Below are 22,655 nucleotides of genomic sequence, written 5' to 3'. Positions count from 1 at the left end.
TTTATTGAAAGAACTATCAAATCCACGCTTATAACATACCCTGCTATTTCATATACAGAAGTAAGAAATAGTAGGAAAGTTTGTAGAAAAGCACTTCAGGATGAGTGTACTTTGTGCTAGGAAGAAAGTTGATGTGGTTTGTATTTAAAGTATTCTGCAGAAATCCCTCTCGTGTTTTAATGTGTACATGAATTTTCCTTATCTAATAATATTAAGATACCCAGACTTTACTTTGTTGTTCCATTGCTAATTTAATTAAAGTAGCTTTTTTTATAAAGATAATTATGTTAATTTTGATTTCCTTCTAGATGTCTAAAAGCACCATGAGTGATGTTGGTCCTCGTTTTACATATAAAAAACATAGCAAGAATCAGGCTTGTGACATTTTGGTTTTGTTTTGTATTGGTCTCATGCTCAATATTTTCTTTAAACAGGGTCGTAGAGCTGTTAAGGCAGGACATTATGCCTCTTGTCAGGAAGCAAAAGAAGAAATCAAGGTAACTTCCTAAAATATTTTTCTCATTTTAAAAAACAAACAAATCAACCTCATCATTATTAGTACTGAAGACTTGTCTGCTGTACAGTCTTCAACTTAGTACTTCCATGCTTTTATAACCTGCCTGTGAACTTTTTGAAATTGAATTTACCCCACCACATTTGGTATAGATAGATATTTTTAGAAATAAAACGTCAAACTGAGTTCTTTTTTGCTTGGGAGAGGTAATGGGTGGTGAAGACAATATGAAAATTCATGTTATCTTTATTTTATATCTACTAATATTTACCTGACTCCTAGAGGCATTCTGAAAATGTTTCTCAACGACCACTTCATGTGGAGGTTCTGCATGCTGATGTTATGGCTCACCAGAAGTTTGCCTTGCGCCTTGGTTCTTGGCTGAACAAACTCATGAGCTATTCAAGTAAGCATAACTCATTTTTTGTTACGATAATGCCATGTCAGTATTTGAATGACTAATTCTCTCAAAAAAATGTCTTTAGCAATGTTATATATGATATTCCCTTATTAAAATACTTTCACGTTCCTCCTAATTAGTAAATAAATAATACAGTAATATGAATGCTGATATCCATCAGTATGGTTTATGAATAGCAGTCCTTTTCTGTTCCTTCTTGCTAAAAGAAATGTCTTTCCCTGCTTGAGCTCTGTCTGTTCCTCTAGAAGTTTTATTATCCTCAGTTTCAGCATCACATGCCCTATTTCAGCGACTTCTTTGCTTAAAAGCTGCTCTCCCCAGTGCTGGTGGAAAGCTGCAGAGCATCTCCATCAGTGAAAGCATATATCCTCTGCTTGAATTAGTTCCTGCTTCAGATTTGATAGCCGTGTTTAATTAGACAGTGTCAGTAAAACAAACAAACAAAAGCCTTAATTTAAAAATTTGTCCAGTAGTGGAAGGTCTATTTTAAGCTTTCAAACATTGTTCTGTTTGATGCTCATGGTTTTAAAGAAGACTTCTGAATCAATCTCATTTTGATTTTTGTTACTGGGTTTTGTCATACCTGTGTTTTGCCAAACTGAAGCCATTATAAAATGTCTTTTCACCATACAAAAATGCGTAGATTAAGCTCTACTCACTGCTTTTTCTCCTTCTTGATGGGTCAATCTGTTGGTCTGCTTTAGCCTCTCTCATAAGCTTGGATAATAAAGTGAATTTCCTACCTTTTTTCTGAACGCTTATTTTCCAATCTTTCTCTTGAAATACATATATCAGAATTGTACCTTTTTGTAATTCTTTACAATATTTTACAGATTTTAGCTTTCTGTTCTTTTCAACTTTGTATTTATTTCACTGATGGTATTTTCTTGCTGGTCTGAGTTCCTCAGGCAGTTCTTTTAATCAGTGCAAATTTTTGACTGTGGTTTATTTCAAGATTTCTAGTGAAAGTTCAGTTTTTATCCACATTTTTCTTCCTAGATAATTTTTCTTACTATTTTCAATTTGATGAAATTACTCTATTTAAAACATCAACTGACAGCTAATTATTCAGCTGTTGACTCTGTGTGAGTATAGAGAAGTCAGTGTCAGTGCCCCAGCAAATCCCCAAAATTTTAGGTTTTTAAGAATTACCTTTTTAGCTGATGAGATAAGCTAGAACTAAAAAGGAGTCTCCCATGTTGGGTGTAGCATTTTGGGTTAGGAAATTGTTATAGGTTAACTGATACTTTAATATGTTTTATGAGAGTCTTCAAGCACAAAGATTGAAGTCTAATATTCCTGTCCTCGTTCTTCTGAATTATATACGTAGATGCTTTAAGAGCCTGATGTTCTGTACTCAGCTGAAACTTTTTGGTGGTCTGGTGGTTCCTGCTCTTTTCTTCGTTTTGCTTCAAGTGGTAGAACACGGATCAAGAAGCATTCAATACTAGTTATTTCCAGGTTGTCAGGAACTTGATTCATGACACTCTACTTTTCCTTTTGAAATTAGTAATGCAAGAGCTCATTTCTGAACGTTGGTAACCCATGGGTGACTCTGATACGTTGATCCCCAAAACTGCTTCAGCAAGTACTGTATTTACTGACAGGTGCAAGAAAATATAAAATAATGTTCTGAAATTCTACAGAAGACTGACTTTCAGGGCCCAAGGCAGGGACTGCATAGACTTGCCTAGCCTGTGCATTTCTGTGCTGACATAGTGAACTCTTCTTATGGAATTGCTTTGCAAAGCTGTCTCAATGATTTTAATTTTAAAATACTCTTTTGCATCACTGGATTTATTAAATAAAGTAGGTAAGAATAATAGGAAGAAATTAGTAAGGGGAGAGTATGTGGGAGTATGTTCACTGAGAAAAAAACATTGTTAAAAAATAATTCATACTAAAGTGCCGCCTTTTTTTTTTTTTTTAAAGAACAGGATTCTGTAATTCTCATTTTGTTGGCTCATATCACTTACCTATCAAAGCATTCTTGTACAAATGAATGGTTTTATCCCTATAGGTGATTTTCGCCAGATCTTTTGTCAAATATGTCTCAAAGAAGAAGCTGGATCTGAAAAGCCATGCTTCATAAGCAAGTTGATGCTATGGGATGCAAAACTTCATAAAGGTTTGTGTATCCATCTTGCTATATAGCTGAAGAGGCAAAATAATTTTTCATGTGTGTAACAAATGTGTAAAAGTGAGTAAGTGCTATGCAGGTGGAGTTACATTTCTTTATCATTTTTATATTATGGTTTTTACACAGCCTTTATTTTTACGGCTGAGATAATTGATATTTTGGGTATGTATTTGCCTCCTAAATTTTTCCTACTCTATGTATTCTGAAGAATCTTTTCACAAGATGTAACCTGACTATGAGTGACCTGATGCTTACCCTGTGTTTTAAATACATACCAATAAATGTTAAAAATAGAAAAAAATATATTAATGACTTTGTTCATATACTTTGTAACCATTTCAAGGCTTTTAATGACTTTTAATTATAATTTAATAGTCTGTTCCTCTTTTCCACAAAAAGCTGCGTCTTAGTACAATAAAGTGACGTGCATTGTATTGGCTCTTCACAGGGGCAAGGAAGGTTCTTCATGAACTTATCTTCAGTAGTTTTTTCATGGAAATGGAATACAAAAAACTTTTTGCTGTGGAATTTGTGAAGGTAAATGGTTATTTGTTTTTTTTTTTATGCTATGAATTTTTACTAGCTTTGTAAAATTTCCCCCAAACCTGAAAATTGTTTCAATATAAATAAGGAATTTTCAACAAGCGGAGCTTCAACAACTAGCTCAGCCTTTATAGAGTGTATTAATTCCAATGTCATTTGTTCCTTACAATCATGTACGTATATATGCTCATTTTGAATGCAGTATTGTTAGTATTCTGTGTATCTTTTGAAATGGCAGATGAACTGCAACTGAAACTGGTCTGTCTTTTCAAAAATTGGATAAAATAGTTAAGAAATATACAAAACACAAGACCAAGTGTTTTTGTTTTAGTGAGACTTTTTAATCCTGATAAAGGTGACTGACACTTCATGGTTTTCTCTGGACTGAAACAAAGCAAACAAAGACTTACATTAGTCATTGTACACATCTTTTATAGTCAGTTGTGGAATAACTATCCATGCAGTTCACTGCCGGAGGAAGACTTGTTTTATAATAAGTTAATGTCTTTATTGATCCGTTTTCCAGGGATTTAATTTCTTTTCTTGGGGAAGATTGGTTGTAGGAGAAAAAACTTTTTGGTTCTGATCTGGCAGAACAGTTAAATTTGTGCTTATCTTCGGTATTAAGGCAGTGGGGCACATATTTAATTGCTTTGGTGCATTGAGGACATTGTGCCATTTTTGTTGTTTGAATGGCTTCTATTAGAAAGGAAGAAGGACATGGAGATGTAATTCTTGCAAATGAAAATGTAAACTTCTTAAATTAACTCTTGTTTTATTTAATTTCCCCAATATTCTCTTTTCCTAGTATTACAAGGCATTGCAAAAAGAATACATCAGTGATGATCATGACAGAGTTCTCTCTGTGACAGCACTCTCAGTTCAGATGTTCACTGTACCTACTCTGGTATGTACAGCCTGTCTCCGCTAGAAATGTAAAATAAATTTGAGAATTGCTAGCAGTACCACCTTTGCAGACTGCTGTACTTGGCAGAGAGTCTTTCTGCATTGCTGAGTTGAAAATGAATGATTTTGAGACTTGTTAAGGCCAATATGAAAGCAGGAGCTTGAGTTTATGTGAAAATGCATTACGGTAGATAGAGGGAATGCAAATAAGTAGAAGTTTTAGGCAGCATCGTTCTCTGCATTAACTTTCTGTGTTCATTTACTGTTCACGTTTACTTTCTTATGTAACATTAAAAACTGGGGGGGAGGGGGCAAAAAAATGGTTAAATACCTTTGTGTGGGTAAAATATGTTAAGTCCTTGGGGGGGGAAGTATACCTGTGGGTTTTAAAGGTTATATGTTTCTTGCCTGAAATACTAATGTAAAAGTCCTTTTCTACATGATCTTTCTAGAAAGAATAGCATGTCTGTTACATTGAAGCTGTCAGAGTGAAGGAACATGCTAAATTGATAGAAATTGTATTCATACATAATAAATGCTATGGGAGTTTTTGTAGTTTGGACTCTTTACAAATGCTTAAAATATTTCTAATCAAAAAGACTGGATTCAAAGGAAAAATTTTGACAGTTCTCTTCAACAAAAATAGGAAGAAAAATTTTTAATTTTCTTCTCGCAGGCCCGACATCTTATTGAAGAGCAAAATGTAATCACCACCATTACAGAGACACTCCTAGAAGTGCTTCCGGAGTACCTAGACAAAAATGACAAGTTCAACTTCCAAGGTTACAGTCAGGACAAACTGAACCGGGTATATGCAGTAATATATGACCTCAGGTAAGTGTAAAGCTGAGAAGCTAGAGCAATTTTTAGAAAATTGGCAGTAGGATGAGGTGTTTCAATTTAGGAATCTGATGATAAAACTGCTTTAAAAACAAACCCAAAACCAAACCCCTCAAAAAACACACATGAAACTTTAATGTTTTATTTTTCAGTGGAAACTTAAAATTTTCAAATACCAAAATTATTTTCTGTAAAGACAATTTTTGATTATTTTCACTGATATCATTCCATATAATAATTGCACTAACAAACAAAATATATCCACTGTAAGACAGTATGGAAAATCTGGCTTCTATTCATTAACATTCTGGGAAAGCTGTATAATCCTCATCTGCATAGCATTTTCCACTCTTACAGGTCCCAAATTACTCTTAATAAACTGAATAATGTAAAAGCAAACCACCCCAAATACCTTGGAATTAAAAACTGTTAATTGCAAATGATGGAGTTGCACCAAGCAACTCTAGTGTTTGGTGAAAATTTTAAGAGGAGTTTGGGATGGGGAGGGTGATGTAATATGATGATGCAGTTAATTATTTTAATACAAAGAACAGTTTAAATACAAGCATAAGCAGAAGAGAAGTCTGAGCAAAAGATGATAATGTTTTCTTTGGGGACAGGTATGTCTTAGTCAGCAAGCCTACATTATGGACAGACCGTCTGAGGGAGCGGTTTTTAGAAGGATTTGTTTCTTTCCTAAGGATTTTAACTTGCATGCAGGTACAACACATTTAAATAATGTCTTTCTAATATGCTGTTATAAAGATATTACAGCACTTTTGTTTGCTCATCTTTTTGTCCATAGTAATATTGTGGATATAAACATGCAATTAAGATGGTACATTCTTCAATGCCTGTCTTGGGTGGGTGGAAAAACTAATTTTTACTTTAGAAGTAATATTTATCAATTTTAGCTACATGTATCTGAACAACCTATATTTTACTATTTGCTCATGGGATTTTGTGTTGTTTTAAGCCTATGATCACTGATTTAGCTTGAGTATTTTGTGGCATCTCCATTTCAGGGAATGGAGGAGATAAAAAGACAGATTGGTCAGCACATTGAGGTGGACCCTGACTGGGAAGCAGCTATTGCTATACAGATGCAGCTCAAGAACATTCTTTTGATGTTCCAGGAGTGGTGTGCCTGTGATGTAAGTATATCAATTGTCTGGGATTCTTACATGTGTGCCTTTTGTGAATATTTCTGAGTACTTTTTAAGTAGCAGCTTTTTAAAAAAGCTCACTGTTGTTCAATACAGATCTCCACAAAAAATGAGTCTGAAAGAATTAATCTGCGGTGTGACAAAGAGAAGGGATCTCAGAAGAATATAATCTTCTAGCTGACAAAGCTGCACAGGGTGTCAGGCAAATCATAAAGAGAAAATACTTCTAATAATTCAAGATTCTGAGAATTAGGTTCATGGTATCACTGTCAAGTTTTAAGGTTTTGAAGCACATGGTGTTCATTTCTAATTGCAAAAGTGGACTGCAGAAACTTTGTGCTAATTGGGTAATGGCACTGTAAGTAGTCTTAATCAGTGCTGGAGTTCATCCCTGTGCTGGGGGAAGGGAGGTAATAATACAATTTGTTAACTTAAAGATATTTTGAAGTGGGTTTCGTTTCTTTTTTTTTCAGTAGGGAGAGAAAGGAAGAACTAGAGCAGTTCAGGAGCTTCTTCATCCAATTTGGGGTGCAAACTACACAAAATATTAAAATACCGCAGCTTAAATAAGCACATAAATTTAGGGCATTTGACAGAGCACCTCTTTTGAACAGAAGTGTATTCTCAGTTAGCTTTAGTGGATGCTCCACTGCTCCAGTCCAGTACTTCTCAGTCTAAGAAACAAAGTAGCAATTATATTGTGGATTTTTAGTAGCTGTTTATGCAGTCAGAAAAAACAAGTGAGAAATTTTAGTGCATATATATGATTTTTAAATATAATGCTATGCATTTATTTTAAATTGTAGGAAGAGCTGCTGCTCAAGGCCTACAGTGAATGTCATAAAGCTGTGATGAGGTGCAGCACAAATGGCCGCTCACGGGAAAAGACAGTGTTTCACTTGTGTGGCCATACTCTGGAGAGCAGACCTTACAGAGTGTCTGCAGATCCTGTCAGCATACATCTACCACTGTCTAGGACTCTTGCTGGTAGGTGGTGTGTTTTGTTTTGATTGCGATTTGAATTACGTTTATCATCCATCTCTATTTCTTTACTCTAGAAAGCATTTAGATTAAGTGCTTCAGAGATCAGTTGCTCTCGGACTTTCTGACACTCTCATGATCAGGCAGCCCTGTTCCCCAGATGTCCCACTAAGGGCAAGTTTGTTTCAGAAACATTTGCCATGGAGGGTGGAGGACATTTTTTAAACAGGAGAGAGATACAAAAGGCGAGAAGGAAAAGTTTCATGTTTTAATGAGATCTTCAGTTTTCTCTGGACTATTTGAGTTTATGTTGTTCTGTTTCTATTTCTACCTGTTTTGCCTAAATGAATGTTCATTATTACTATATCTCGAATTTATTTTCTAGCTACATATATCTTAGGACTTCTAAAATGTTCTTCCTAAAAGACACATGTTTGCAGCATGCCAGGACAGATTTCCAGTTGGAATACACAGGACCACAGCAGTGGGTGATCGCTGCTTTCTCTAGAATACAAATGAAATCATATGCTATTGTTAAGCTGTAGATTCTTTATCACATCATTTGATACCAAGATACCATCTGTTAAGCCTTGTAGTCTTGAAATTCAGTTTTTACTGACATACGATTTAAATGTGAAATTGAGATGCTAAATAGTATTACCAAAATTTTAATTTAAATGTTTTTAATGAATTCATTAAATGAATAGATTTATTCATAAAATAATGGATTGTAAGACTAAGAACTGTTGTGATAATGTAACAGATCTTCTATCTTAAAAAAACCCAAACAAAAAAACAACAAACCAACCACCAAAAAAGTAACAGGTCTTTCCTAAATTAACTTTGACTTTTTTTCTGTAATTCTCTGAGTCGTAGATGATTTAGCTAATATTTAGAATGGGTTGGAGGAGAAACTTTACTGATTTTGAGTTATTTTCTAATTTTTTTCCTATTCGTTTTGTAGGTCTTCATGTGCGATTAAGCAAGACTGGAACCACCTCAAGATTGCACGAGTTTGTTTCTCCTGTAAGATTTTTCTTTTTTTTTTTTTTAATTTTTTTTTTCTTTCCCCCAAATGTTCTTGTGATTTATATTCTGGGAAGAAAAAAGCCAAAAATTATATCCTGTAATTTTCATGGCACACACACAAGTTATTTTGCAGCTGTCAATGTGTCTTTGTTCATTAAGCCTTACACTTTTAAAATCACTGACAGACTTATTCTTGCTTGATTTTTTTTTTCCTTTTTCTTTTTAAATTCTAGGAAGAATTTCAAGTGGAGCTGCTAGTAGAATATCCTTTGCGATGTCTTGTCTTGGTTGCTCAGGTTGCTGCAGAGATGTGGAGAAGGAATGGGCTCTCCCTGATAAGTCAGGTACTCCCTACAATATTCAGTAGTGAGTTGGTCCTAATGGAGTATGCAAGCGTTTCTCAGTAATGCTCCCAGTGGTGGTTTCATCCAGTGCAGAGAGAGGTCATGGGGGTCATCCTACACTAAACAGAAGGGTTTCTAGGTGGGAATTTAGATGACTTGGTTTTATTTCCAGCTTCATCAATGGCTCGCCTCCCCTTATTAGACAAGTATTTTCATCTCTTATGACTGTTTCTGACTCTGTGAAATGGTATTAACGTTACTGTTGTCTACTGTAAACTACTTTCAGATCTGATAAAGAAATCACTGCATAAGTACTGTTAGTACTGTTGCTTGTAACATAAAATGTTAGAAGAATCTCTTAGTGTATGGTAATCATTATATGCAAAAGTTAAAAGTTTAGTATGAGATTAAAATAGTTTGAGTGCCATATAACTGGACATAACAAACATTTTGTAATACTTGCAGGATTTTTTTTTTGTTGCAAGAGTACAGGTAAAAGGAAGAGTCTACCCTTAAGTACTTGTATTTTGCCTGCTTTGGCTTCACTTCCATCAAAGTACACGTTTTGTTTTGGAAGAAACACGTGACTTTCCCTTACTCAGTAAAGGTGCTATACAGTTTGAAAAAGCCTCAGACATTAAGTGGTGCACATTTGATAGTGCATTACTTTGCTTCTCTACTTAGAGTTTGTTTTCCTATTTCTCAGGTATTCTATTATCAAGATGTTAAATGCAGAGAAGAGATGTATGATAAAGACATCATCATGCTCCAGGTATAATGTTCTGAATCATTGCTTGCTTGACTCATAAAATTTTTGTGGAATTTCTTTTAATTAAAATTAAATTTTTACCAAGAAAATTTTTTAAAATCACACGAGTATTTTTCATAATAATGAACTGTAATAGTAACCGATGTTCATATTAGTCTGGCTTTTTTGATAGATAGGTGCATCTCTTATGGATCCAAACCAGTTCCTCCTGCTGATACTGCAGAGATATGAGCTTGCTGATGCTTTCAAAAAGATCAAGCCCACTAAAGATCAGGTAAGTGACAAGTATTTCTGCTGATTAATTTGTTTGCTTTGATTTTATAGAACATTAATAAGAAAAACAGGCTACTGTTGATCACTGCATTTTTATGAGCGCACTAAAAGTCAGTCAACACAGGACCTAGTGGTTAGATAAATGATTTTGTATTCAGAATTTGTAGAGGCTTACTTAAAATTAGCAAACAGGTTTTGCCTTCTTTGACCTTTATTTCATAGGGCATCTACCAAAATCCATGTAAATGACTTCTCTAAAATTTCTATGTCTCTTAAGCCATATTATGTGTTCTTACTTTGGCTGGAAGTTTCTGGGATTGTTGTGCTGCTACTTGAGGCTTGAATTTTCATATAACCCTTCATTTGGGATACATTTTTAGCTGTTGTTTCTTTTCCTGCATGTGAATCCTGCACGTCAATTGCAGAATAATATCTCCTGTACAAGCACAGGCATTTTTTCTAGCTTGTTAGAATGGAGGTTTCTTCTAACAGTACTGTGCTTCAGCGAAGTAGTGCATCTGAAGGTTGAGCTCAGTGTCATTTGACAGATTTTCCTGCTTTTTTTTAAAAAAAACCCCTTGTTTCTCTAATTCTTGTAGGATTTGATCAAACAATGTAACGTGTTAATAGAAGAGATGCTACAGATTCTCATCTATGTCGTGGGTAAGTTTCATTTCTCTCTATTGTTGTAGTAATGGATTGTTACAGTTTGACAAAACAGGCTTAATGACTTTCTTTAACATAGATGGTATGGAGACGATACTGGAGAATGCCTATTTTAAATAGATGGTTCAGTGACACAAGTATCTGTCAACTGGAAGCAATAGGGTTTACGTAGTGAAAAAAGCTGTTAGATAACTTCATAATTGGCTATTAAAGTAGAATATGAAGAGAAACTCCGTCTCAGCCCATTTTGTTAGGAAGCTAGGCTAAAAAAAATTTTTCCTCTCAGACGCTTGGGATAGGTTTCTGGCGAATGCAAACTTACACTATGAAATATCCCAGCAGTAGCATTACCTCTGTGAAAAATTAATAATTGCTTTATAACTGTCACATTTGCTGTTCTTCTCCTTTTGATTCACTCTGGTAGGGGAAAGATATGTGCCTGGAGTGAGTAATGTGACAAAAGAAGATGTTATCATGAGAGAAATCATTCATCTGTTATGTATTGAACCAATGGCTCACAGTGCAATTACCAAGTCCTTGCCTGAAAATGTGAGTCCTGGTTTATTTACTTTTTTCCTTAATTTACTTTTTCTTGTTTTATGTCTTTTTCTTCTTTAGCTTCCATATCTTTATATGTAAGCATTTTATTTCTGATATAAAGCTCAAATGTTGGTTTCAGAATTACAAGATAGCATGACAAAGGGGCTTACACACCTTATTGATATAAAGGTAGATGTCATGGATTCAAGTATGGTCTAATCTGAAAAGGCTTGAATGGGGACTGTGCTTTTTGATGAAGAGGTGGAATTTTTTAGAATATTCAGCTGTAGTTTTCCTAGATTCAAAAAGAAAAGTTTTAAAATTATTTTCTTTCGGCCCTGTAGGACCATGCAGCTGGGTTCCATTCTGCACTGTGTACCATCAATAAATTTGATTCTGTAATTTTGATCACTTAAACCTGTGCAGATCCACTGGAAGTCAAGTATTGTACAGGTCTATTCGAAAGCACAGATTTCCCTGCCATTTTATTCCAACTGTTGACAATTCAAGCAAAGGAGAGGGATGTGGATTAGATTTTATAGCCTGTGCAAGTTTTCAGGGCTGGCAATCAATGCAAAAAACTTCAGTCTTATTGTAAATTAAATAGCCTGGAAATCAATGCAAAAAACTTCAGTCTTATTGTAAATTAAATAGCCTGGAATATTATCAGAAACCAATAATGGGTGATCCACATTCACTGTTTTAAGAGACCAAAACTCTGTTTTTCCCTCCATTGAGGTGGGGTAAGGCACTGCTCTGTTTCTGGAAATCAGCTCTGTTATAAATAAAATTTTACATGATTAAATGAAAGTATTATTTGTCTTTGGTACTTCTTTGCGACTTGTCAATTATGAATACTTGTTTTCTGAGTAACAGTGGGCAAAATATATTAATTCATGAATTAGGGAATTGATCTAAATCTGTATGTCTATTTTTGTTACACCTAGTATAATACTGAAGATATTTGAATATTATATATTTATCCCAAACTAAATTTTTTACCAGGAGAACAATGAAACTGGCTTGGAGAATGTAATTGATAAAGTGGCTACATTTAAGTAAGTTCTTAATGTTGTTTTATAAGTAGCTTGAATGTGAAATAAGATCTCTTAGATTATATGGGTTAAACAAGCTGCACTGCATAGTCTCTGTTCAGATAATATTTTGCTGTCTTGAAATATATATGCTTTCAAATATGCATAGGAAAGAAAAGCGTATGGAATATCCGAAGCTGCTGCTTCTCTCCTTTTGCCCCCCTCTTTCTTCAAATTCAGTTGACGAGTCTCAGGAGTTTAGTAATCTCAAGTTCTAGTGGGAAAATCTTCAAAAGTTCATTTTATTTCAAAGATGGTTGGGAACCTTAACAACTCATTGTACCTTTGACAATCACCACCTAATCGTTGGCTTAGACGTTTAGTTGCTAACTTGCTGTAACTCTCAGATGTAACTCAGATGGGAGTTAATTTTGTTTAACATACAGAGGTAGGTATATGCAAATATAGAACAATCAATTGTAGCAGACATTTGAACTAGTTTTTCTCAACTGCTATTTTTGTCACAAAAATGTCTTGTAATTTTAATTATCTTAGCATACCTTATTTTAAATTTCATGTGGCTTGCTTGTTTATGTTTAATCAAAGGCAACTATAGGTGTACCTAGGAATTTTGCTTTGGGAATTACATGGAAGGTTCAAAAAATCTCACTGGTTGGAAAGTAGCTGCTTGTATTACTTGTTTTGTACCTTGGTTAAAGAAAGTAATGAATTTTATACAGTAACATCCAATGTCTGAAATTCTAAGCCATACAGTTAAAAAGAATTTACCTGCCAGAGGCTATATGGTCTGCTGTAGATGGTGTAGACTAGAAATATTTGCTGCTGGGTAGGATTTATAGTAGTAAACAGTCTTGAAAATCAAAGACTGATCACTGTACTCACTCTATGCTCTTTATAAGTTAATGAAGCAACCATCACTATTCCACTTCTTATTAGCATTTTCTTAGAAAATAAATTGTGTTACTGGTTTGTTTACATTCAAAGATATGCTGAACATACATTATTAATCTATAAGTCATGAAATATTTCTCTGTAAGGAAACCGGGTGTGTCTGGCCATGGAGTTTATGAACTGAAAGATGAATGTTTGAAGGAGTTCAATATGTTCTTTTATCACTATACTAAGACACAGCACAGCAAGGTAAGCGGTGTAAGATTCACTCTCAAAGGTTAAAAAATAGTACGTACTTACAAATGTCTAAAGAATTTTCCTGAATCAAAGGAATTAATGGAATCTAAAGAAACTGATTTCAGTAAAGAGTATATGCAGCTAACTTCAAAACTAAACTTCTAATGCAGTTAAGATTGTTGAAACAAATTGACGTGGTATGTTTTGCATTAGTATTTTCCCTATGGTGACTTCTGTATTACCTCTGTTAACTCTTTATGCTAAGAACAAAATATGACAAGAATTATCTTTGAACTGGAAAACCCCAAACTTTGCTTTTATAACTCTTATTGAGGAAGCAAATATGTCCAATTATTTATCTCTACTACAAATTGAAATGCAAAATGCAATATTGTTAAACAGGTTTCAGACAAGATTCTAGTTACACGACCAAGTATTGACTATGTATCTTGCCACATTTCTAGTTTAGGGTTTCTCATTGTTTCATTGCGTACTTCTGTAGAGATGCTGATATAACAACACTACTTTTTCTGTAGGCTGAACATACACAAAAGAAAAGAAGAAAACAAGAAAACAGAGATGAAGGTAAAAAATTGAAACTGATGACTCAACAAATGTGATAATTCAGTAGTGTATGTAGTTGTACATGTAAAATGAGCTTTGGGAGATGTCTTGTGACTTAATTGTGGATAGTTGAGGTCATATTAAATTTGTTGTAATTTGTAGTAATTGTAATTAATTAGCACATGGTATTTCTCTTATTTTTCCTTTTTTTAACACAAATATAGGAGTTTTGGAATTTTTAGTTTAATGTCCATGTAGACAAACAAACATGGCATAGTACCCATGGACAAAATGAACAACTTAAAGAGTTTTTATGGTGGAGTAACTAGGAGGCAAAAGCTTATTTTTTGTGAGTAGTTTCTCTAGCACAGTGTTGAGACGTAATAATGCCATGTAGAGAAGGTTGCCACAGGAACTAGTGCTCATATCCATTCTGTAAGTAGCTTGAGACTTAAGTTTTATAAATAAAAATTTTCTTTTTTCATAGCTGCAAATACATATAACAATAAAACCCCATGTTTCTGTTGTAACACAAATGTTATTTCCATCTTGAGTTTACTTTTACCCATTCAAGTCACGAGCATTAATTGAGTTGATTTGAGGAAGACTTTGTAAGCCGAATGAATAAGTACAATGAACAATTTAATAAAATCAACTATCACCTGCTTTTGTGAGTTGCAACTGATACAGTTATTTTTCTCTTCCCAGATTGGCCTTCCAGTTGAATACCTTAATCTTTACTTCCTACTCTAAAGTGTGTTTTGATTTTTGTGTACAATCAGGGGCACTACAACATTTCATACCTAAGATGGTTAAAATTCATTCTGAGTAAATTTCATTTGCTTTGGGTTCCTTTCAGTTGAAAAACTGCGGAACTAAAAAAGAATAAACTGGCATTGTCATTTAGGAGAGGCACTGTCAAATTGGAAATCACATTCTCTTTGAAAAAATTTAATTTCCTTCAGTTGTAAGTAACTCAGAAGACTGACAGCTGGAAAATAATGAGGGGAAAAAAAATCTTTGGATTACTTTTGGTTTCTTCCTCCACTGTTTATTTTCTACAGTTGACAGATTTTCAATAGTACCTTCTTAATATTTTTCACCTTCTGTTCACTTTAGCAGCTTAAAATGTTAGCAGGGATGTTTATTTTGTAGAACTTTTTTAAAAATGCAAATATTTAGATGTAACTGTCAGAAATTCACATTCATGTAATCAGACAATACAGTTCCAAAGTACAAAGAGAACTGTTTACATTGATGTGTATTCCCCTGAGGCTACCCATTTTGTTGCAAACACTTCATGCATATGCTTTTATGTGGCTGTGTTGCCTTTGTCAGTAACGTTTTATAATTCATTCAGTCTAAATTGTCAAAAGATTGATGGTTTCAGAGACACTGCATTCATAGAAGTTTTCTGAAAATAGGCATCCAGGTACCAAAAGAAGACTTAAGTCAATGCTTCCAGGTAGGGAAAGGCCGCGGCATTAATTGAGCTGCTGTTAGTATATGCCAAGATTCCAGGTGGCTTCTGGGTGAGGCACCACATCACACAGTTTCAATATTAGCTCAGAAAATGTACGTGGCTAGAAATGATCGGAATGCCCCTGTAGCAGGAAGAATTTAGAGCTCCAGCCACATTAGGCATGGGACACTGTAATGTGAGAAACCACACTCTGGAAGACCACTGCTCACTCTTGTTTAACTACTTAAAAACTTTATCTCTGATGCAAAACACAAACACTGTATGTTTATTAGTGATACATAAATGATAAGGCAGTGCAAAGTATTAAAGATTTGCATTTACAGATACAACTAAGTACTTGTGATTGATTGTTTAGCTTAGTTTGCATGTGTTTTATATAAGAACTTACTAAAAGTACTTAGTTCTGATAAAAATAAAAGCTGACTTAGGCGAACAATTGTGTTTGAGCGTGGTTTTATTAATTTAAAGGTCCAGTTGTTCTTTCACTGGAATTAGTATGTTTGTGCTCTCTACTTTTTGCCTGCAATCTTTGAGATGCCAGTTTGTTAATATATTTGCACATATCCGTTTTCTAGCATTGCCACCACCACCTCCTCCAGACTTCAGTCCTGCATTCAGCAATGTAGTGAGGATTCTGAACTGTGACGTTATGATGCACATACTGCGGACCGTTCTTCAGAGAGCAGTAGAACTGGAAACCCACTTGTGGACTGAAGCTATGATCCAAATGGTATGGTTAGCTTTGGTCGTCTTCCTATGGTCATTCCTGTGTTGACCATGTTAAATGCTTATGATAAGATCAAAAATGTGTAAAGATAAACTTTAACTTTGAATGATAAGAATTTACTTTTTGTCCCCAAACCTGTTTTTATAAATCTTATGGACAAAGATAATAATTCTGATTATTTAGGTCCACTGTAAAATAGAAATGTGAAACATGGTAGTATTAAATTGGGAATATTCTTCAGTTTTCTATTTTGCCCCCCCCCCCCCCCCGCTTCATCACTGAAGCCATTTCAATATGTAATTCTCCTTACCTCATCTTTTTCTTGAAACTTCATGTGCAAATAAGTAACCCTTTGATCATCTTAAAGAAATTGGAGTTGTTTCATCTTGTAAGCTGCAAAGTCTCCAAGTATGTAAATGTCTTTGGGGCCTCAGTCATGAAATAATACAATTTTGTAAGTATTTAGACATTTCATTTTACCACAGTGACTTTATGCTTTAAAAAAAAGGAATTGCTGATATTGTTGAAGTTTGGGGGTTTTTTGTTTGGTTTTGGTTTTTTAAATGTTTATAGGATTAGGACCTGAATTTACAGACTGGTTGAGTTAATCAGTTTTGTTAATTAGAGTGCATAGATTATTTAATTGCCTTGCATTACCTGCTAATCTTTGGATTATGGAATTAACCAAATATTCATAGATTTGTATCAGCAAAATGACAAGATTCATGTGTTACTAATGTAAAGTGTGTGCAAGTTTATTAATTTTAGTGCAAGTAATATGCAGGAAAATTATATTGTGCATTGTTATTTCACTTTCCATGTACGATCTCTGCACTTTTTCTCATTTCTGTGTTTTATCATGGATATAATCAGCATATAGTAGAGAGCTATATTAAACATCCTTATTTTATATGCCAGTTTTCCAGACCTCTAACAGTGGATGCGATTTACTATTTTTCTCTTTTTTTAGGTGCTTCATCTCCTTTCTTTAGGGTTACTAGAAGAGAAACAGCAGTTACAGAAGTGTCCAGAAGAAGAAGTAACCTTTGATTTTTATCACAAAGCAACACGTATGTTTCATTTTCTTTAAAAGGGCAGAGTAAATTAGCCTAAACTTGATTTTCTAAGGACAAAAATAAACTAAAAGAAAGCATTCAGTGATTTTAGTCAGAAAGGATTTGCTTTTTGCTATAGAATTAAAACCTGCTAAAAATTTTTTTTTTTTTTTAAATAATGAAGAAACCAGGTTTGGACTAGCTTCTTTTGTTCCCAATTGCCAGGTATGTTGAAGAGGAGATGTGCTTCTCTTCCTGGGAAAGAAATGGAAAAGTAATACTAGTGTTAGATAACTGAAAATGGTTCTTCCTTTAGAAGAACTTTATTGAAATGGAAGCTAAGAACTCCTTGAAAAATGACAGTGGATTTAAGTGAACTGTCTCCATCTTTTGTACTCCTGAGCTGTACAATTATTGATTTACCTGCAAGTTAGTCTTTTACTATGGTAGTGATAATAGAAGCAAAACTTAGTGGCTATGAAGTGTGCTTTTTTTTACTCTTCCAAATCTCTACAGAGCACTTCCTCATCTTTCAAGACTAGTGAGTGGGAGTTGGAATCTACATTTTCTAAATCATCTTCCATCTTATCTAGAGTTTCTGTTTCACTGTGTAAGAATAAATAAAAACAAATTCCATTATCAAGCTAAACATAATTGTCACTTGAGAGGTGAAACAGAGATAAGAATCGTGAAGTAAAATCTTAGAATCATAGAATTGTTTAGGTTGGAAAAGACCCTTAAGATCATTGAGTCCAACCGTTACCCTAGCACTGCCATGTCCACCACTAAACCATGTCCCTAAGCACCACATCTACATGTCTTTTAAATACCTCCTACATAAATAAATACATAAAGCTGCTGAACTGCCTTTATTTAGTTTTTCAAAAATGTTTTGTAAAGAGGTGTCACTGAGTTTGAAAAACACTCCCATTTAACTTTTTTATTTTTAATTTTTTCTTATTTTTGAGCAAGAAGTATTATTATCACACTGAACTTATTTCTGTTTAAGAAGCTTCATGTCAACTATAGGAATATACTAAAAGTAATTACAATTGAGACGTTAGAGAATTCTTTGCAGTTTTAGTTTTGCATAACCAGAAAAACCAAAGCCCCATTTATACATAAGGGATGCAAAAATAATCAGTATTTTTGTAAGAAAACTCTTATTGAAGTGATTTAAAAAAAAAATTTTTTTTTGGTAATGTATTTGTCTCACTTCTAAAAATGTGCATATTAATTTCAAATGGAAAGTGCTGCAAAAGAAATATAATTGAAGAGAATGGTCTCAATTTTAAAGCATGTTTGTGTTAGAATGGCCTAGAACGTTATGAACTGTTACCAAGGTGTGAGGAAGCAAAGAATTACTGTAATTATAATAGTTTTTGTGATAGCAATAAACTTGTGCACACTGAGCTGTTAGCAAAGTTATGTAAGCTATAAGAGCTTTACTGCTTCTCCTTGAAGCAAAAGGCCATTCTGTTTTTGTCTGTAGTTCTGCTCTTGGAAGTAGCAAAAATTATTGATCTACAAGGGGGAAAGATTATACTACATTTAACTGGAATAAACAGATGAAATTAAAACAGAAATGTAGCTGCACAGGTTGTGTTCATGTATGTGTGTTAGATAATTAGCAATATTTTAAGGCATGCCCATGGTGGTAAATACATTAAAATGTTGAGGTTGTCTTTCCCTGAAGACCCATGCTTTTCTATTTTTCTGTCCTTTGTAAAGGAATGGGAAGCTCGGCCTTGAATGCTGTGAACGTGTTAATGCTTCTGGAAAAATTAAAGAGAGTTCCTCAGTTAGAGGCACAGAAGGACACAGTCAATTGGATACTGCAGGTACACAATTTAGAAAGCTTTTATGAAAGATGTTATGATTCCTACATATAACCCAGTGTTTACAGTTGCAATGATTTCTTGAGAAACTTAATCTGTTGGAATATTTCTTTCCCCCCAGACGAGATGGTTTCTTGAATACTGCTTTAACACTTACAAGTCATTGTACTTGCTATTGCTACTTTCAAATATTGGGTCAAGTTTTGCTTAGATAACTTATTCCAGTAATGACTTTTTTGTACGTAAACTTTATTCCTCATATTTCTATTGCAAAATAACAGCAAGCGATAAGTAAAAGTTTATTAATTGGGAAAGCATTTTAGAGGCTGTTTGTATTAAGACTTGAGTCATACAGCTCTGACTAACAGCCACATTATACATTTGACCTGTGGATTTTTTTCCATCCAACTCCCTGCCATTACCCAGTAAGAGATGGGAAAAACTTCTAGAGCTGTGACACCTTCTCTAACTTAGGAAGCTGCTGCTTCTGCTTAGCAGGAGTATTACTGTCCTGTTCCATTTTGGGCTTCTTGTTTTAGGGGGCAAACAGAGCAGACAGTGCTCTTGGAAAAGAGGGTAAGAATCTACAGTAGGGTTCCAAAACTATCCTCAGCTACTAAAATTGGACTATCGTGGTACATTAGGGAGGCAGGTTTGAAAGATTTTTTTGAGAAGTTATTCTTCTAAAATTCTAAGGGCAAAAGTAAAAATGTACTTTTAAAAAGTGTATTTAACTTTTTAATGATATGTATAGTAAATGTAGAATATTTAATATTATCAAAACTTCAAGATTCTTATTAAAGTAAGCTGGAGAAAGTAGTAAATTAAAATTGAAGGCTCAGTTTTAACTAATTGGGCATATGCTGGAAAGCATTCTGTTCCAGATGTATAGGTTTTTGCATTATTTTAGTGACTATTTCCATGGGATGATCCACTTCTCACCTACTTGAAACAAGCTAGCAGTTTCTGTCCTTTCTTCTGATGTACAGATGCTTTAGCTGCTTAGCAGTATTCGTGCTAGAAGACTGGAAAATTTGGAAGAATTTTACTTTCCTTCGTACTGAGCAGTGCTCATCAGGTTTAGGATACAGACACAGCAGTGTTACAGGAGGGCACGTATGGTCTCAATTAGATGTTTTTGTTATTTAGGAGTATGGCAGTTGGTTTCATCCATTTGAAAATCTGAAAATAACGTGAAACTAAATATCAAAAGCTTTAATCCTGTCTATATTGTAAAAAAAAAAAAGCCAAGTTGCATTTTATTTTTAACATCTAAGTCTCTATTCCTAGATGTTTGACACAGTGAAAAGAATGAGAGAAAAATCTAGTTTGACAACAGTAGCAGCTACATCAGGCTCAGAAGCTACAAAAGGTGATGAGGTAATAATAAAAAAAAGTTCAATGGAAGCCTTGTATTTAATGTTTTGAATGGCTGTTTTCAAGAAGGTGCCTGAATTTATTGTTACCTAAAATTATATTTTTTTAAAAATATTAATTTCTGATATATTGCCTACAAATAGGGTTTAGGTTCCAAGATTAATATTTTTAATAAATGAAATTTATGCTAAGCATGTTGCATGGAATTATCAGCAGCTAATGTGGTTTTGGTTGTACTTCCAAGTTAAGTGAAACAACTGAGGGGCGTGAAGAAGTAATTTGTGTTCATTTCTCCATTTCTTATCTTTATGATTTGACCACCTTTTCTATTATGTTGTCATTGTGCAATAATTAGAAATACAAATCCACTTAAAATGTCTTGTAATTTATGTGACCTACCAAGAGATTAATCTGCTTTGTCTTGATTATATGAAGGCATCAGGCTTAGCTGATTATTCTGTCTGTGTATCAGTCTCTACCCCCTTCCCTCAAAATAACTTTTGAATCCAGTGGTCAAATGACACAGTGAAATGGAGATTTCAAAGATTAATGCAGTCCCATGAGTGGCTGCTTTGTTTTTTTTTCTTTTTTTAATTGGCAGTTGAATAGAAAAGAAGAATCCGATTACCCTTAGACAGTGTGCAAAGACAGACCAGTTTGCTCTTACACATTCTGTTTGGCAACAGCTTGCTGCAAAACAATCTCTTGGCTAGTCATTGCATGCATAGCTCTAAACTTATCACAGCATATGCTGTGTTTCTTTTTTGAGAAAGGTGTCATGTGATACCTGGTAAGGTAAGGGAACAAAATACAAAAGTCAGTAACAAATGAGACTCTCATAGTTCCACTACTTGTGGAGCAATTTGTTGTTGTTTCATTTCCTCAAAAAGTAATGGTATCGTGAATGGAAGCAATGTGTATAATGTTGAATTTGTGCCTTAAGTAATTGAATAAGAGCAATTAGGTTCTATATGTTTTAATTAAGTCTACCTGTGTTTTTTGAATTCTGCATTTCCAAAGCATATAAATACTTTGTTTATAGTTTTTGAAAACATGATAGATGAGGAAATACTGGAAGAAGAACAGTTTTCCAGCCTACAATAAAGAAGAATAGGGGAAAACACAGTCATCAGATACATAAAATGCTGCCACAGAAATGTAGGAACAATCTGTTTGCTGTGTTGTCCATAGATAGTTCAAGATAAAATTTTCTTAAATTCCTGTAAGGGATACTGAATAATCAGTAGGGGTTTCGCTTATGGGGAGAACAACAAAACACTGGAGGAGGCTTGTGATGTTTGCCTCACTAAAGTTTCTTAAGAACAGACAAGCACCTAATTAAGATGGATCAGGTGTTATTGATCCTGTCTCTGGGCAAGGGATTGTACTAGTGACCTAGTGACCCCCTCAAAATGTCTTTCTTCTGACTAGGTTAATGAACCTAGTCAACATTTAAGGTTTTAGTTTTACATTTTTCAGATAGCAGTTAACTTTTTTTATCATTAAAGTGTTGTCAGTTAAGGAATTTGATGTCAGTGGTTAGAATGCATATAGTTGGGGAAAGATTCTTCTCATTTTTTTATGTTCTCTGTTGTCTGTGATTTTGTTATTCTCTTTTATTGTAAGACACAGAGCACTCAGGATAAAGAGAAAGCTGAGCGGAAGAGAAAGGCAGAAGCAGCTAGGTTGCACCGTCAGAAGATAATGGCCCAGATGTCTGCACTGCAGAGGAATTTCATTGAAACCCATAAGCTCCTGTACGAAAACACACTGGAGGCACCGGGGAAAGAAGATGCTATTATGGAGGAAGAAAGGTAAGAAATAACAGACATCCAGAGTTCTGGTGGGAAGAGTTCATTACCTGCTACATAAAAATTTTGAAAGTACGTTCAAGGGACAGATTGTGTCATCCCAGTCAGCAAACTTGTGTCTCTGTGTACTTTTAAGTCATCTTCTGTTACAGAATTATATGTAAACTAGCACGTGTATGCTAATGTAAGAACAGTGGACTCGCTTTGTAGAGCAGCATAAGATAAGCAATAAGAAAATTAATTATTTCTTCAAATGGTGGATACTTATATTGCTTAACATTTGGAAAAAATGTCATTAGAAAGCTGCTGAGTTGACAACACTGTAATTTTGGAGGTGACTGTTTACCTTATATGAAAATTTAAGTATTTGATTTGGAAAGAATCTGAAAGCCAATGTGCCTTAAAGTTAAGTTGCAATGAAGAAAAAAAATATGCTTCTTGTGGCTCAAGTCGCTGATATTTCTGTTCATTAGTTTTTAAAATCT

General features: G+C 34.2%; 1 protein-coding gene across 4 annotated transcripts in view; it reads left to right on the top strand.

Moving 5' to 3' along the window:
* UBR1 (ubiquitin protein ligase E3 component n-recognin 1) overlaps nucleotides 1–22,655 on the top strand; it is a 77,828-nt gene that overhangs the window by 29,319 nt on the left and 25,854 nt on the right. For 2 of the 4 annotated variants that reach the window (XM_076344696.1, XM_076344695.1), the window contains exons 7-29: nucleotides 435–497; nucleotides 797–920; nucleotides 2,956–3,063; nucleotides 3,524–3,612; nucleotides 4,427–4,525; nucleotides 5,201–5,358; nucleotides 5,985–6,084; nucleotides 6,390–6,518; nucleotides 7,337–7,517; nucleotides 8,476–8,537; nucleotides 8,774–8,884; nucleotides 9,591–9,656; nucleotides 9,826–9,927; nucleotides 10,526–10,589; nucleotides 11,017–11,141; nucleotides 12,138–12,190; nucleotides 13,225–13,327; nucleotides 13,852–13,900; nucleotides 15,938–16,092; nucleotides 17,060–17,159; nucleotides 18,876–18,985; nucleotides 20,273–20,362; nucleotides 21,992–22,173. In XM_076344696.1, coding sequence (XP_076200811.1) covers nucleotides 435–497; nucleotides 797–920; nucleotides 2,956–3,063; nucleotides 3,524–3,612; nucleotides 4,427–4,525; nucleotides 5,201–5,358; nucleotides 5,985–6,084; nucleotides 6,390–6,518; nucleotides 7,337–7,517; nucleotides 8,476–8,537; nucleotides 8,774–8,884; nucleotides 9,591–9,656; nucleotides 9,826–9,927; nucleotides 10,526–10,589; nucleotides 11,017–11,141; nucleotides 12,138–12,190; nucleotides 13,225–13,327; nucleotides 13,852–13,900; nucleotides 15,938–16,092; nucleotides 17,060–17,159; nucleotides 18,876–18,985; nucleotides 20,273–20,362; nucleotides 21,992–22,173 — 2,423 coding nt within the window. Of the gene's footprint in view, nucleotides 1–434; nucleotides 498–796; nucleotides 921–2,955; nucleotides 3,064–3,523; nucleotides 3,613–4,426; nucleotides 4,526–5,200; nucleotides 5,359–5,984; nucleotides 6,085–6,389; nucleotides 6,519–7,336; nucleotides 7,518–8,475; nucleotides 8,538–8,773; nucleotides 8,885–9,590; nucleotides 9,657–9,825; nucleotides 9,928–10,525; nucleotides 10,590–11,016; nucleotides 11,142–12,137; nucleotides 12,191–13,224; nucleotides 13,328–13,851; nucleotides 13,901–15,937; nucleotides 16,093–17,059; nucleotides 17,160–18,875; nucleotides 18,986–20,272; nucleotides 20,363–21,985; nucleotides 22,174–22,655 lie in introns of all 4 variants that reach the window. The other 2 variants (XM_076344694.1, XM_076344693.1) reach the window with 1 other exon arrangement.

The sequence above is a fragment of the Aptenodytes patagonicus genome, chromosome 7 (assembly GCF_965638725.1).
Source record: "Aptenodytes patagonicus chromosome 7, bAptPat1.pri.cur, whole genome shotgun sequence".
Classification (NCBI taxonomy): domain Eukaryota; kingdom Metazoa; phylum Chordata; class Aves; order Sphenisciformes; family Spheniscidae; genus Aptenodytes; species Aptenodytes patagonicus.
This window is presented reverse-complemented; position numbering and strand designations above follow the sequence as displayed.